The 16,079-nt window shown below is 46.2% G+C and overlaps 1 protein-coding gene across 1 annotated transcript in view; it reads right to left on the bottom strand.

Moving 5' to 3' along the window:
- SUPT6H (SPT6 homolog, histone chaperone and transcription elongation factor) overlaps nt 1–16,079 on the bottom strand; it is a 195,806-nt gene that overhangs the window by 43,961 nt on the left and 135,766 nt on the right. Inside the window, exons 23-30 of the mRNA XM_033922805.1 lie at nt 10,495–10,662; nt 9,952–10,079; nt 9,519–9,726; nt 8,994–9,141; nt 8,489–8,631; nt 8,195–8,335; nt 3,650–3,845; nt 3,166–3,404 (exon numbers count right to left, since the gene is read on the bottom strand). Coding sequence (XP_033778696.1) covers nt 3,166–3,404; nt 3,650–3,845; nt 8,195–8,335; nt 8,489–8,631; nt 8,994–9,141; nt 9,519–9,726; nt 9,952–10,079; nt 10,495–10,662 — 1,371 coding nt within the window. The remainder of the gene's footprint in view (nt 1–3,165; nt 3,405–3,649; nt 3,846–8,194; nt 8,336–8,488; nt 8,632–8,993; nt 9,142–9,518; nt 9,727–9,951; nt 10,080–10,494; nt 10,663–16,079) is intronic.

Genomic DNA, 16,079 nt, shown 5'->3' with positions numbered 1-16,079 from the left:
CGCTGAGCCGGGACCAACCGGCTCTTGGAAAGGTTGACCACCCAGCCCAGCGACCGGAGAAACTCCACCACCCGAGCCGTAACCCGGGAGCTTTCCTGCAACGACTTTGCCCGAATTAACCAGTCGTCCAGGTAGGGGTGTACCAGGATGCCCTCCGACCGCAAGGCTGCCGCGACGACCACCATCACCTTGGTGAACGTACGGGGAGCCGTGGCCAGACCAAAGGGAAGCGCACAGAACTGATAGTGCCGACCCAAGATCGCAAAGCGAAGGAAACGCTGATGAGAGGCCCGAATGGGAACATGCAAGTAGGCCTCCGTCAGATCGAGAGAAGTGAGAAACTCCCCTGGCTGAACCGCCAGAATGACCGACCGCAGAGTTTCCATGCGGAAAGAGGGAATCTTGAGAGCCCTGTTGACCCCTTTCAAATCGAGGATGGGCCGAAAGGTCCCCTCCTTCTTGGGCACCACAAAGTAAATGGAGTACCTGCCGGTGCCCCACTCCGGAGGGGGCACCGGAACCACTGCCTTGAGATCTACCAAGCGCTGAAGGGTCTGACGAAAAGCTTGCGTCTTCCAATGAGTCTGACATGGAGAGGCGAGGAAAAGGTCCGGCAGAGAGCGAGCGAACTCCAGGGCATAACCGTCCCGCACCACCTCCAGGACCCACTGATCGGACGTGATCTCGGCCCATTTGGGGAAAAAGTCGCGCAGCCGGGCCCCCACCGGAACCAAAGGGGGCGCCGGCAAGGCGTCATTGTGCAGGACGGGAAGCGGGGGAACCGGCGGAGGGATTCCCTGCCCCCCGACGGGCCCCCCGAAAGGGCTGCATGCGCTGGAAGAACCGACCCCGGGAAAACCCTGGAGCCTGGAAAGAAGCAGCCCCACGCCCAGGACGATACTTGCGAAATTCCCGCAAACGCCCCCGGGCCGCACCACCCCTAGACGCAGGGCGGGCACGGTCCTCCGGCAGACGGGGCACTTTCGAGTCCGACAGAGTCTGAATCAACTTATCCAATTCCTCCCCAAATAAAAACGACCCCCGAAAGGGAAATTTAGTAAGCTTAGCTTTGGACGCAGCATCCGCCGCCCAAGCGCGCAGCCACGCCAAAAGCCATAGACTTAGCCGAGATCCGCACCAAGTCATATAGAGCATCTAAGAGGAATGAGGCAGCCATCTCAATCTTCGCTACCTCCTGATCCACCAAAGACCAGTCATCAGACTCCCGATCCAGGACACTCTCAGCCCACCGAAACACGGCGCGAGCGACCAGTCCCCCACAAATAGCCGCCTGGACCCCAAAGGCAGAGACCTGAAAATTTTGCTTAAGGATGTTCTCCAACTTGCGCTCCTCGGAGTCCCGCAAGGCAGAACCGCCCTCAACAGGCACGGTATGCCGCTTGGAAATTGCCGAGACCACCGCGTCAACAACTGGCGATGCTAACGATGCCCGATCCCCTTCTGGAATGGGATACAAGCGAGCCATGCTGCGCGCCAGACGAAACGGCGTCTCCGGCGTTTTCCACTGTTCTAGAATAATATCCTGAATATCCTGATGCATAGGAAAAGAGCGGGAAACGGAACGGATCCCCCGTAACAGAGGGTCCCCCACAAGCGGAGTCTCCGGCGGCACATCCTCAAAACGCAAAACCGAAGAAACCTGTTGAATAAGGTCAGGCAGCTCATCTCTCTGAAAAAGGCGCACCACGGACGCCTCTTTGCCGGAGAACGGGAAACCCGACAACCCGCCGCCAGCTTCCGTCCCCTCCAGAGGGTCCTGGAATTCCTCAGAAGGGTCCAGGTCCTCCTCCAGACCGACACGTTCCTCCAACCATAAATCCTCGTCCCACGACACCCGCGGACGCTTGGACAAGGGAGGCGGCGGAGGGGACGCCACACCAGACGAGAGAGGCAAAGCCGCAGGGAGCGCGGAGGAAACCCCACTCCCCGAAACCCCCTGGGCGCATCCGGGACCCCCAGCCGCCTGAAAATAGGTTCTGCATAAGGAAAAAAAGAAATCTGGAGAAAAACCCCCCGAGGGTCCCAAGGGACTCCCTGCCACAGCAGGGGACCCAGCAGAAACCTGCCCCTGCATGGACAATACAGGGGGAAGGTCACCTGAGGTGGAAGACAAAATGGAGGGGCCAGACAGAGAAGATGGCGACTTTCCCGCCAAAAAAGCTCCCTCCATAGCCTGTAGCGGCTGAGAAACCTGAACAGTCTCAGCCGCTAAAACAGGCAAGCCGGCATCAGCTGTCAAAACATCAGCTGAGAGGGAATCCTCAAAAACCCGACCGTCGGCGGCTCGGGGAATCCCTCCGTGGGCGGATGGAGAAGACCGGGCTTCCCCACTGCTCCCTGCCGACTCGCGAGGCACCATCGGCGGGGAGCTCTGGGCGCCTGCAGCCGCTGCCGACGGAGCTCCTCCACCGCACCGGCCTGAACACCGCTTGCACAGGCCGGCCGCAAGTGCCTCGCGTCTGGAGCACAATGAGCACTTTTTCCCTTTAGAAGTGCTCATTGCTCCATACGCGACCTAGCTATAAAAAAGTGCCGGTTAGTTGAAAAAATACAGTAAAATACAGTTTTCTTAAAGGGAAACAACCCTCCAGACCAGCACTACCTCAGGATTTTTTTTTTTTTTTTTTTACAGAACAGACTCCACAGGCTCTCGAAGCAATATGCCTTGCTTGATTTAGGGGGCAAGGCTTACTGCTGAGGCTCCTCTAAAAAAATGTGGGGAGGTGGAGGAAGTGGGGGGAGGGACCCCGCTCGAGACCCGCCGGGTTTGACACCCCCGAGGTCGGACGAACCCCCAAACAGGGTCCGCCCAAGCTCCGTCCGGCCAAAAACAGGGACTATAAACCCCCTAAACAAATTCCAACAGCCCTACCAAAGGAGATGGGTACAGATCACATCAACACCTGCTGGAGACTGAAAGAAGACAGACTGAGGGAAATAGAGAAGAGAGGATGGTATATACTGTCCCACAGTTTTGTTTTCAGTCTCCACCTGCTGGTCATGATTAGATATATACCCATTTGTAAAGATTAACCTCTACTGGTCTGGAGAGTGCTAAAGAAGAGAACATTTCTGGAGAAGACACCAAAGTTATTCTTCAGAAAGAAAAGAAAATTTCCCATAGGCCATATCACTTCTTCCTACCTCATTACTGATCCACAAGGTGGAACCCAAGCTGAAAGCATTTTCTTTTCCCTCCTCACGCACATCCACATGCTGGTAGATGCCATCATTCACTTTCCAAGTGACAGTCAGATGATTCTCTCCCTTGCTACTGGGTCTGATGATCACATCTCCTTGATCCATGGTTTCCATCATTTTCTCAGCTTGCTTGAAATTAATGTTGTGGAATGAGGGATGAGCGATCACTCTCTTGATATATGCTGTAGGAAAAAAGGCAAGCTGTTTTGATTTTAGTTACTGGTCAACTCTTCTCTAACTGAAGAGATATTGACATATAAAGTGACAAGAGAAAGCTCATATGAATGAAGGAGGGGGACACTCCCCAACAGAAACAAAATCAAATAATCCAAACTAACTATACCACTCTATTTTGGAAAAGTAACTGAAAGCTTACCAGTGTCCACAGTATAATCTTGGGGGAGTGAAAGAAGAAAAAGAAACTCACTTGTTCGTTGTTGTTTCTTCTTCCAATCCTCTTCCAGTTTCTGATCAGCTGCTTCAGCATCAAAGTCATAATATGTATCTTTAGGTAATTTCCACTCATTATTTTTATCCATTAGGTCAGAAGTCCGGCAAGTCATATCCACACCAAACTTTTCTATATCGATCTTCATAATCCGGCAGTGGACAGTCATTCCCACCTAGAAAGAAAGAAGTCACAATGGCACAAAGTCTGTAGGGTCTGCATATAAAGGAACAAGTCCATCCACACACATATAGACCAGGCAGGAAAAATCAAAAGGAAAAGCAAAACACAGAGGCTAAGGTCTTGTAAAGAGAAAAGAAGAAGCAGGCCAAGAATTATGGAACAAAGATGAAAATACAAATACTTCTGTAAAACAAAAGGAAAATTTTGGTCTTACCTGCTAATTTTCCTTCCTTGTTTCCAACCAGACCAATTCAAAACCACATAGATTACAACCACTGACCAGCAGACGGAGGCAGAGATATATGAGCTGTAAGCTCTGCCCTATAAGAGGCATTGTGCAGCTTACTAACTCAATATTCTGTAACAAAACAGATCATGTGGCCAATCTTCTTTCCCTCAGACTACCCACACTGAGCACCCTCCCCAGCAAAAAACCAGCTCAGCTTGAGTTTAAATTCTACCAGAGACCAAGCTTAGGCAAGTCCACTCAGGGCAACCAAGACAATTCTTATCCAAAACAGGAAGGCCCCCAATCAGGTCTGTTTGTACTCAAGGAATGAAAATTAGCAGGTAAGACCACATTTTCCTTCCTTTTCATCCAATAGACTAGTCCAGAAATATGGGATTTAACAAAGCAGTCCTCGATGTGAAAGGGAGAAAGAAACTCATAACTCCCAAATGCTTTCATCTAGGTAGGAAATGCTTCACAAAGGAGTGAAGAGAGGACCAAGTAGCAGCCTTACAATCTTCATTGGAGCTACTACCCAAGTTGTTGTCACACCTCTTGTAGAATGAGCCTGGTGCCCAGTCGGAGAGCAATCCTTAACAAAATAAGCCAAGGAGGAGATCACCTCCTTAAGCTACCATACCATCTTGCAAACTGTGGTCTTAGAAGTTACTTCATCCTTCATCTGAAAAGAACAAATAAATAATCTGAACTATCAAAATTATTGATCAATTCCAGATACCTTAACAATGTCCAGGAATCCAGAAGTTCCAAATGGGAAAACTCATTTTCCCATTCCTTCCAGAAAAAGGCTGAAAACGAATTATGTCATTAACATGGAAGGACAAAATAACCTGCCTGCATATGCAGCCCTTCCTCCAAAACCTTAAAAAAGGATCCTTGTAAGATGTCTATAACTTCAAAGATGTTTTGGGCAAACAAAACAGCCACTAGGAACATAACTATCTTCAAAGTCATATTCTTCATTATCACCTTCCTGATAGGCTCAAAGGGAGCCACTGACAATGTCTTCAATACCAAATTAAGACTTCAAAGGAGAAACAAGGGGCAGACTGGAGATCACAAATATGCCTCTCCATTAAGAAACTGCATGACATCTGAGTGTGCCACAGTTTGCATTTTCAAGGAAGTGAGGACCAACCCCTCAATCCAACCTGTAGGAAGGACAGAATCTGGCCTACTGAGGGCTCTCTACTCACAAACCTTCAAAGAGCCTCTAGACCCAGGCAGTGAGGTTGAATGGTCCATCTGCATAGTCTTATTGCCTTAGAAGTCAAGCCATAACATAAAAGTGAGATAAGTTTTCCATCACCATTAGGTCTTAGATCTGAAGAACCCTCAATTAGAGGGAAAAACATATTCCACTCAAACCATATTTGATTGCTAACCATGTTTTTCAAGGCCAAAATGAGCCAAGAAAATCAATACAGCAGGGTGAGATTCTACTTTCTGTAAAACATAAAGCCTAGCATTGCCCAAGAGGGAAACACTTACAGCTCTCCGAAGGAGAGCACTGCTAAAGGAGGACATCCAGATCCGTGAAGCCACTCTCCTTGAGAGTCATTACCAGGACTCTTCATTGAATCCCAATCATAGCAAATACTTTATTCAAGCACAGCAGGCAGTCCCTGCAGTCCCTGGCGTCCAGCATTTACAGAGGGGTCCTTGTTGGCCTCATTAAAATCAGAGGGAGCTGCGGTACACGGTTGCGAGTCTGAAGGGGTGTGGCCAAAGGGGCAAGACACACCCCTTATGAGTCCCTGAGGATTCGGGAGAGGATTGAGATTAAATCCTTCTACCAAGATTAAGAGAAAGACAAAAATTCATCTTCTAGCCTCAGGGATGGGTCCAATGGATCGCTATCTTTTGGCCTTTTCTCCAAGGACAGAAGAGCAGGTAACTTTAAGCATGCAATCAGTTTCCCTTTCCTCAGGAGGCCCTTCACCACTTCCCCAGCCATTAACTCCTGTTGGAAGAGTAGAGACACCCTCCAATGTTGAGGATGTAGCCTCTTCTTCACAAATTTTTGGACTTAATGTTTTGGAGCAATCAAGTGGGGTGAAGACTAAAGGATTGACTCCTGTCCAGATGGTTATGGAGTCAACCCTTAATGTTCTTCCAAAGGACAAAGTTATCACTTTAAATGATATATGGCTAACTGTTAATAGAATTGAGTCTTCTTTGCAAAACACAGTTTTGAAATTGTGTCAGTTCTCCTCAGATACTACAGTTAAAATGAATGAGCATGAAAATCAAATAACAGAGCTAGGAAATAAATTGGATAAGTCTGTGGGTAATCTACAGAGTACGGCTCTATCTAATATTAAAGAGAGTACATTGTTTCATGCTAAGATTGAAAAATATATGAGAGTTAGGAATCTTCGTTTCTTAAATTTCCCTAAAGTGATATTGTATAAGTTTAAATATTATTTTATGATACACTTGTTGTAAAATGTAAAATGAATAAAGAATATAAAAAAAATAATAAAATTTCCCTATCAAGTACTTCCTATCCCCTTTGGAGCTAGTAAGAAGGGAGATTTTGCAATATTCTGATGGGGATACTTTTCAACCTGATAACCTCTAATATGTTCTGAGGGCTTCTATGGAGGAGGGAGTTGAGGGGGAAATTGATAAATTAGTTTCCCCTGATAGTTTAGATCTCTCTCAGTTTCTTGAGTCATCTAAGGACACAATTACAAATGTGCCACACTTTTGGTAGTTTTCAAAACAGAACTAGAGAAATAAACTATTTTGAAATTATATTTTACTAAAAAAACAAGCTCTGTTTTGTGGCCAACGAATTCTTATTTTTCCCTGATGTCTCTAAGCAGACTCAAATGAAGAGAAAGCAGTTCCTGGCACTGAGGCCTAAGGCCTTAGTGGTAGGTATGACCTTCTTCTTAAAATTCCTGTGTAAATGCCTTATCTCATATGCAAGTGATAAATATGTCTTCTTAGATCCAGTCCAGTTAGAAGGTTTTCCAAAAGATAAACCTGTTCAGCCAGTATCCTAGAATTAATATTTTTGGGGAGTATTATTTTCTTACTAGGGAGGATAACTGAAGAAATGTATAGGTGCCACATTCTGCCTGCTTAGAAGCTAAAATGTGTTTTCTTTATACTAAATTTAATCTGCTAAAGGAAAGGTACTCATGGCCAGATAATGTGGGCTAGATCGTTGAATGATTTTATTTTTCTTCTTTGTAATGTTTATGTTTACCAAAATTGGGGGAGATGGGGGTAAAAGCAGGGAGGGATTCGGCCACCCAAGTGTGGCACCCCTGAGGTTGGACAGACTCCTGAAAGGGTCCCCCAAGATCTGACTGGGCAACAAAATCAGGGACTAAAAGGCCACTTCTTTTTAATCAGATCCAAGAGGCCCTAACTAACTAGAGGAAAGACTGCACAGGCTTATCATCTCCACCTGTTGGAGACTGAAAACAGACTGATTGTAGATGGGACTGCACAGCCCACTTGTACTACAGTCAAAAGTCAATGTGTCTCAGTCTCCACCTGCTGGCAGAGAAGCGTAAACCCATCTGTTCTGTAAGGTCTGGAGGGATAAAGAACATGAGATTATGTCAAGAGTCACTACCATGGATCCTACAACCTGCATATAAACCCAAGCTCAGGAAGTTTTCCTTGCAATAAGGCTGGAAAATAAAGTTGCTTACCTGTAACAGGGGTTCTCTGTAGACAGAAGGAGAATGCAGCCACACTTAATGGTGAAATTCTTAGACTGATCCTGTGCGTCAGTGCTCTCTCCTAGCTAAAGTAAGATTTTACCTTACTGGGCATGTGCAGAGACTGCTGTCTTAGGGAGTTTCTCAGAGAGGGAATGATAAAACAGGTACAGGTGCTTTACAAGCGAGTGGGAGTTAAAAGTAATCTTAAATAAGTGAGCTTTTAGCCTAGATTTGAATACTACCAGAGACAGAGCTTGACATAAGGAACCAAGACTGCTGGCCACACCTGATACTTCCCTAATTCCCTCCACCCCACAACCTGGTGCTCTGGATACCTCTTAGCTCCTTTCCCTCCCAAGGCTGGTCTACCAGTCTTCATACAGCCATGCAAAACTCTTCTTTTACCTTGACTCTTTCTTCTGGGCGCTTGACTACTTTGTCGCTAAGAAACTTTGTAGGTATGAAGCCTGTGACTCCGTTATCCAGCCTGGTTTTAACACCTATTGCCTGACCAGGGCACGAGCCGCTGTCAAAGTGATTCCATACCTATAGAAGAGCAAAAAGTCAGCATTACAAAACACAATAGCTTTAATCACACTGAAAATTTCCAGACTACAAAAATTGAAATCAAGAAAACTTATCTCCAGATTCTTTTGGTCAACTGATACATGACAGACTATTCAAAGGCACAGTGTTTACCTCACTGAGCTCTGGGAAGTTATCCTGCTGACAGAATGGACACTGCCACAGACCACTCTCGTCATTCCTGATGGCCTGATCATAGCTCTCACCCTGAGGCCGCCGGTGTGCAATGCCTGTCACGTTACAGATAATAAGTTTACCTGCAGAAGAGAACAGAAAACCTCAGGAAGGAATCAGAAAACCAGCCCAAGGAATAATTATAATATAACAGTTTATATACCGCAGGACCGTGAAGTTCTATGCGGTTTACAATAATTAAAAGATGTTACAGATTGAATGGATTTAACAATGTTCTGCCGGTTAACTTTAAATTATATTGTGTGCTGAAATTGAAAACATTCCTGTGGTAATTTGAAATTCAAAAAGATGTGAATGTCAAATTTTAAGCTAAAAATGTTATCAATAGATTAATGTCCAAGCAGCTATTTTAATAGGAGATAAAGTTTTATATGCATTACATGAAAAGCCCATGAAAAAAACAATGGAATGATGAGTTACAAACCTATGTAGAATGTCTCAGGGGTTTCCTTGGTCAGCATATTGAAGACCTCTTCAGTGTTAGCAGAGCGGTAAGGTGTCCTCAGGTCCTTGTACCTGCAACTCAGCTCTGCCCGGATGTCATATAAAGTGATATGCTTGTCACCATAGCCCTTTAGAAAGAATAGTGTGAAACTAAGTTTCCTATAATTCCACCAATAATATATGCCAGGGGTGTCCAATGTCGGTCCTCGAGGGCCGCAATCCAGTCGGGTTTTCAGGATTTCCCCACTGAATATGCATTTAAAGCAGTGCAAGTACATAGATCTCATGCATATTCATTGGGGAAATCCTAAAAACCCAACTGGATTGCGGCCCTCGAGGACCGACATTGGACACCCCTGATATATGCGCATATCCATGCCTAATTGCGATGAACTTGCTAAAAAAGTAATGTTGCCAGCTTCACTGTGGTCTCATTACAACCTTAGTTCTACTGGAAAAACCTCTTCATCTTCCTTACCATAGTCCCCCAGCATTGACTACTAACCTGCCTCTCTAGCTCCTCAGCAAAGGCATCTAGATCCAGGTCCTTCAACCGTTCTGGGTTCTCTAGGATCTCCTCCAGGGCTCCTGCAGGGTTGGCATCTTCTGCTGATTCATCATACTCTAGTGCATCAACTGCCATCTTTCGTGCCCACTCATAAGTCTCGGGGTGTACCCTGGAGCCATCCAGCACTTCAATGTAGGAATCGGTGCTACAGAATTCAAACTGACTTATCAGAAGACAAAAAACAGATACAGATGCCCCCCACCTCCCCAGCAGCAACTCCCAAAACAGAAAACCTCTCAAAGAAGAAAAATTACAAGACCTGTAAATCATCAGGATTATTATCCACACAAAGCTTCTGTTTATTCTACACTTAAATTTGAAATATAGCAGAAAAAGGAAGAAGGAAAACATGATTATTCCTGTGCCCAACCTGTCTCCCAGTGAGGCGGTATCAATCTTGATAAAGCCAGCACAGTTGATGAAGACTTTGGGCCCCATGTGACACATGGTGACCAACTGGGTTCGATTCTCCAGCCTAGTATTATTCTGTTTCAAGATCTGTCAAGAAATATGGGGCAAGATCTCACTACTATTTTCACAGACCTTCAATAAGCAAAGAATGTTGATTACCCGTAAGGTTGCGATATACAAGCTCAAACACCCCCTACACCTCTTCAGCGTCCCTTTTCCTGTCCTCTTTCACACACCTCTCCCATTTCCTTCCATGAAATACTACCATACTATTATGAAACCTCTACAGCTCCTATTGTCAATGGTCCTGCTTTCTTTTTATCCTAGTGAATCCTTGGAGACAAAGAGAACGGAAATAGAGAGTGTGTGCAGAATGAAGGCAACCTATGGCACGCGATACTCTCCCAGCCCCTTAACTATCTCAGTTATTTATAAGCTCAAATTCTCAGGAGACACCACAGATAAGCCCTCAGGTGTATGGAAGGAACACATGGATTCTTACCTTCAATAAATGAGTGCCCTTCCGTGGTCCCAAGCCACAAACATACTGGATAAGAGCCTGTGTGTAAGGATGAGCAATCGCTCGATTGACATCCACTCCCACTTCATTTACACGATTTATAAACTCACAATACAAGGAGCTCAGCAGTTCTTCTTTCACGATATGCTCCTAAGAGAAAGAAATGGGACACCCTGATATGAAGTGAGCCTCAACTTCAACAGTCTTCATGACACAAGCTACAACAGGAATGGTCTCAATCATTAACCTGGACCACTTACTTGTACATACTAATTTGATAGGTAATAAAAGGAAAAAGTATTTTACCTGTTAATTTTCTTTTCACAAGTTCTACCAGACCAGTCCAGATGAATGGGTTATGCTTCCCTTTCCACCAACTAGTAAATGGAGACAGAATGAACACTTGCACCACACAGCCAACTGCTCCTCAGCTTTTCATTTTTCTGTAGCAAGTGTAGATCTTCAACTCTCTCCATACAGCTGGGTAGGGGGAAGCTCTATGGCCTCCACCAGGAATATCTCCCCACCCCAGAGAAATCCCAAGTATTATTCAATCACTAATAGGTGACAATGCTCCCCAAGTGTAACTATACATAAAAACAAGAGATGACAGAGTGGGACTCTGGACTGGTCTGGCAAGACTCAAGAAAATTAGCAGGCAAGACCATGTTTTCATTCCTTATCATCCATCAGACCAATCTAGACAAATAGGATGTAACAAATCACTCCTTTTACTAGGTGGAATTGTGAAACATGCTCTGAACATACCTGTCCTATAATGCTTTGAGAATGAACATAATGAGGACCATTTAACTTCTTTGCAAATCCCTGTTGGGAACCTCTGCCCAGGAAGTCAGACCTTTAATTGCATGAGCCCACAGCCTGATAGGCACAACTCATCATTTGAAAACATAAGATGGCAAGATTATATGAAGGGGGTCTAGGACGATTCAGTGTGGTTGTTTCAGTGCAGGAAGTTTAGTGCGATGGGTTAAAGTCTTTGAGACCTGGGAAGGGGTAAGAGTCAGACCTAGGGAAGAGCAAGATTAGGGTTAGGGATGGGGTTAAGATGTGTCAGAACTGATGGTGGGTCTCCATCTCCATGTTCATCCCACTGACCTCCACCAGGTGGTCTCCAGTCCACAGTCCCACCGCATTGGCCTTGGACCCGGGTTCTACTTTGCAAATGTACTATCTATTCTTCCCCTTCACTCCGTGCAGGTGGAAACTATATCTGCTCTTAGCTTGCAGCATGTGGCAGAGCCACGGCTTCACCTGCTCCTTGTGGAGGGCAGTGACCTCCCAGGGCCTATGGACTGTGCTGTGAAAATACTCCCAGATCTCAGAAAGAAAGAAAATACTAAAGAAAATGATTTTTATTTTTATCAGACTAACTTAATACATTCTTTGACTGGTTCTTGAAAATCTGATCAGAATAGCAGTAGAATTATCTAGGTGAAAGGTAAAAGCATTGCAATGTCTCAAGGGGGGATTGAGAAAGAAATGACAGGAGATAACAAAGCAGTATCATTTTATGAACATAAGAACATAAGAAGTTGCCTCCACTGGGTCAGACCGAGGTCCATCTCGCCCAGCGGTCCGCTCCCGCAGCGGCCCATCAGGTCCGCGACCTGTGAAGTGGTTTCTGCCTACTTCTATAACCTACCTCAAGTTATATCTGTACCCCTCTATCCCCTTATCCTCCAGGAACCTATCCAAACCCTCCTTGAATCCCTGTACAGAGTTCTGGCCTATCACATTCTCTGGAAGCGCGTTCCATGTGTCCACCACCCTCTGGGTAAAAAATAACTTCCTAGCATTTGTTCTAAACCTGTCCCCTTTCAATTTCTCCGAGTGACCTCTAGTGCTTGTGGCTCCCCACAGTTTGAAAAATCTGTCCTTATTCACTTTCTCTATGCCCTTAAGGATTTTGAAGGTTTCTATCATGTCCCCTCTAAGTCTCCTCTTCTCCAGGGAGAACAGCCCCAGCATTTTTAACCTGTCAGCGTATGAAAAATTTTCCATACCATTTATTAGTTTAGTTGCCCTCCTCTGCACTCCCTCGAGTATCGCCATGTCCTTCTTGAGGTACGGTGACCAGTATTGAACACAGTACTCCAGGTGCGGGCGCACCATTGCGCGATACAGCGGCATGATGACTTCCTTCGTCCTGGTTGTAATACCTTTTTTGATGATGCCCAGCATTCTGTTTGCTTTCTTTGAGGCTGTCGCACATTGCGCCGATGGTTTCAGTGATGTGTCGACCATCACCCCCAGGTCCCTTTCAAGGTTACTCACCCCTAGCAGTGTTCCCCCCATTTTGTAGCTGAACATCGGGTTCTTTTTCCCTACATGCATGACCTTGCATTTCTCTACGTTAAAACTCATTTGCCACTTTTTTGCCCAGTCTTCCAGTTTCGTTAGGTCCCTTTGCAGGTCTTCGCAGTTTTCCGTGTTTCTAACCCTGCTGCAGAGTTTGGTGTCATCAGCAAATTTGATAACCTCACATTTTGTCCCTGCCTCCAGATCGTTAATAAATATATTGAACAGTAGAGGTCCCAGCACTGACCCCTGTGGAACTCCGCTCGTGACCCATTGCCAGTCTGAGTATTGGCCTTTTACTCCAACCCTCTGCTTCCTGCCTGCCAACCAGTGTTTGATCCATCGGTATATATCCCCTTGCACCCCGTGGTACCACAGCTTTTTAAGTAGCCGTTCGTGAGGTACCTTGTCGAAGGCTTTTTGGAAGTCAAGGTAAATGATGTCTATGGATTCCCCCTTATCCATCTGGCTGTTTATTCCCTCAAAGAAGTACAGCAAGTTCGTGAGGCATGACCTTCCTTTGCAGAAGCCATGTTGGCTCGCCTTCAGTTGTCCATTGTTTTCTATGTATTCGCATATTGTGTCCTTTACCATTGCTTCCACCATCTTCCCTGGAACCGAGGTCAAGCTCACAGGCCTGTAGTTTCCCGGGTTACCCCTCGATCCCTTCTTAAAGATGGGCGTGACATTCGCTATTTTCCAGTCCTCTGGGATCTCCCCTGTTTTTAGGGAGAGGTTACATATTTGGCGAAGTGTCTCTGCTATTTCGTTTCTCAGTTCTTTTAGTACCCTTGGGTGGATGCCGTCCGGGCCTGGTGATTTGTCACTCTTTAGTCTGTCTATCTGTCTGAGGACATCCTCTTTGCTCACCTCTAGTTTTACCAGCCTTTCATCTTGTTCTCCGTTTATAATCTCCTCGGGTTCCGGAATATTGGTTGTGTCCTCTCTGGTGAAGACTGACGAGAAGAATTTGTTTAACCTGTCAGCTATCTCTTTTTCCTCCTTTATCGCTCCTTTCCTGTCTCCGTCATCCAGTGGTCCCACTTCCTCTCTGGCTGGTTGTTTCCCTTTCACATACCTGAAGAAGGGTTTGAAGTTTCTTGCTTCTCCTGCCAGTCTTTCCTCATATTCTCTCTTTGCTTTCCTGACCTCTCGATGACATTCTTTCTGGTGTCTTTTGTGCTCTTCTTGGTTTTCCTTTGTTGGTTCCTTTTTCCATTTCTTGAAGGATGATTTCTTGTCGCTTATAGCCTTTTTAACTGCAGTTGTTATCCATGCTGGGTTTTTAGTTTGATTTTTTTTGCACCCTTTCCTAAACCTTGGGACGTACAGGTCTTGTGCCTTGAGCACTGTGCCTTTAAGCAGTGTCCAGGCTTCCTTTACGGTCTTCACCTTCCCTGAGCTGTTGCTGAGCTTTTTTCCTACCATTTTCCTCATGTCCTTGTAGTTTCCTTTTTTGAAGTTGGGTGCTGTCGTTGTGGTTCTTTTCACCTTGGATGTTCCCATGCTTAATTTGTACTGGATCATGTTGTGATCGCTGTTCCCTAACGGTGCTAGTACCACCACTTCCTTTGCGGGTCCCTCTAGCCCGTTGAGGATTAGGTCTAAAGTGGTGTCCCCTCGCGTTGGTTCTGTGACCAGCTGCTCCATGAAACAGTCCCTTATTGCCTCTAGGAATTTAGTTTCTCGCGTGCAATTTGAGTGCCCAATGTCCCAGTCTATTCCCGGATAGTTGAAGTCCCCCATAACCACCACTTTTTCACTTTTGCACACCTGTCTCAGTTCGGCCTCCAGGTCCAGGTCGTTTGTTTCTGGCTGTCCTGGTGGGCGATAGTACAGTCCCAATTTGATGTCAGCTCCTTCCCCTCCTGTCAGCTTAACCCATAGTGACTCCAGACTGTCTGCCCTTATTGTTGTTTCAATTCTGGATGAAGGAATGGAGTCCTTTATATACAGTGCTATTCCTCCCCCCTTCTTGTGTGCCCTGTCCTTCCTGTAGAGTTTGTACCCTGGCAGGGCCACATCCCATATGTTGTCCTCTGACCACCATGTTTCTGTGATTCCTATTATGTCTATGTCCTTATTTCTGGCTATAACTTCTAGCTCCCCCATTTTAGTTCTTAGGCTTCTAGCGTTTGTATATAGGCAATTTAAGTCCCAGTTTGTTACCTTTTCTTTTGGATCTACTCTTGATTTGTTGCTCCTGCTGGTCTCCTCTCGTGTTGCCTCCTGCGGTGTGTCTATTCCGTCCTCTGCCTGTTTCTTTGTTCTTTGATAGCCCTCTGGTTCCGGCTGTTTCCTCCTTGTTTTGCTCTTTAGCTCTAAATGTCCCTCGGTTCCCTGTGCTGCATCTTTGGGTTTATGTCCATAAAGTGTCCATTTTGTCTCTAGTCCACTATTGCCAGTTCCTGTCTCAGTATCTTTGCTCGATACTGTGGTCCGATGTGTTGAGGTCAGATCGACTATCGGCTTTCCCCTTGTTATCAGTTTAAAGTCATGTCTATGCAGGTCTGGATGTTACGTGCCAGCATCCTCGTCCCAGCCGTGCTCAAATGCAGACCATCTCTCCTGTAGAGCTTGTTTTTCCCCAGGAAGGTTGACCAGTTCCGTACAAAGAGGAAACCCTCCTCGTCACACCATCGCCTCAGCCATCCATTTGTTGCTTGCATCTCGGTCTGCCTCCTCGCATCTGCCCTTGGTACTGGCAGGATCTCTGAAAAGGCTATCTTCCCTGTCCTCAGCTTCAGCTTCCTCCCCAGGATCTTAAACTGTTCGGTCAGTGTAGTCATGTTGAAATTCCTTCTGCTGACGTCATTTGTTCCGACATGGATTATCACTGCTGTGTCCTCTGTCTCAGCTCCCTCCATGATTCTCTCGATTCTGTCGGAGATGTCCTTTGTCCTCGCCCCTGGGAGACATGTCACTAGGCGATCCGCTCTGCCTCCTGCTATGTGACTGTCCACCTCTCTCAGGATTGAGTCTCCCACCACGATAGCAGATTTTCCTCTCCTCAGCTTCCTCCTGGGTCTCAGGTCTGTGTCGATGATGATTGGGTCCTCCAATCCTTCCTTCTCCTGGTTGGTTCCTCCGCAAGGTTCCTCTCCCTCGGCTCCTGGTGGGTCCTGGTAGCTCCTGGCGGGTCCTGTCCTCCATCCGTTTGTTCCCTTCTGAAGAGCGGGTGATCCTGTGTCTCTACCATCCTGCAGGCCTCCTCGATGAATCTTTCGAGCTCTTTGACCTGTTCA

Source organism: Geotrypetes seraphini, chromosome 15, assembly GCF_902459505.1.
Source record: "Geotrypetes seraphini chromosome 15, aGeoSer1.1, whole genome shotgun sequence".
NCBI lineage: Eukaryota > Metazoa > Chordata > Amphibia > Gymnophiona > Dermophiidae > Geotrypetes > Geotrypetes seraphini.
The sequence above is the reverse complement of the archived record's forward strand: the minus strand, read 5'-3'. Positions and strand labels throughout refer to the sequence as shown.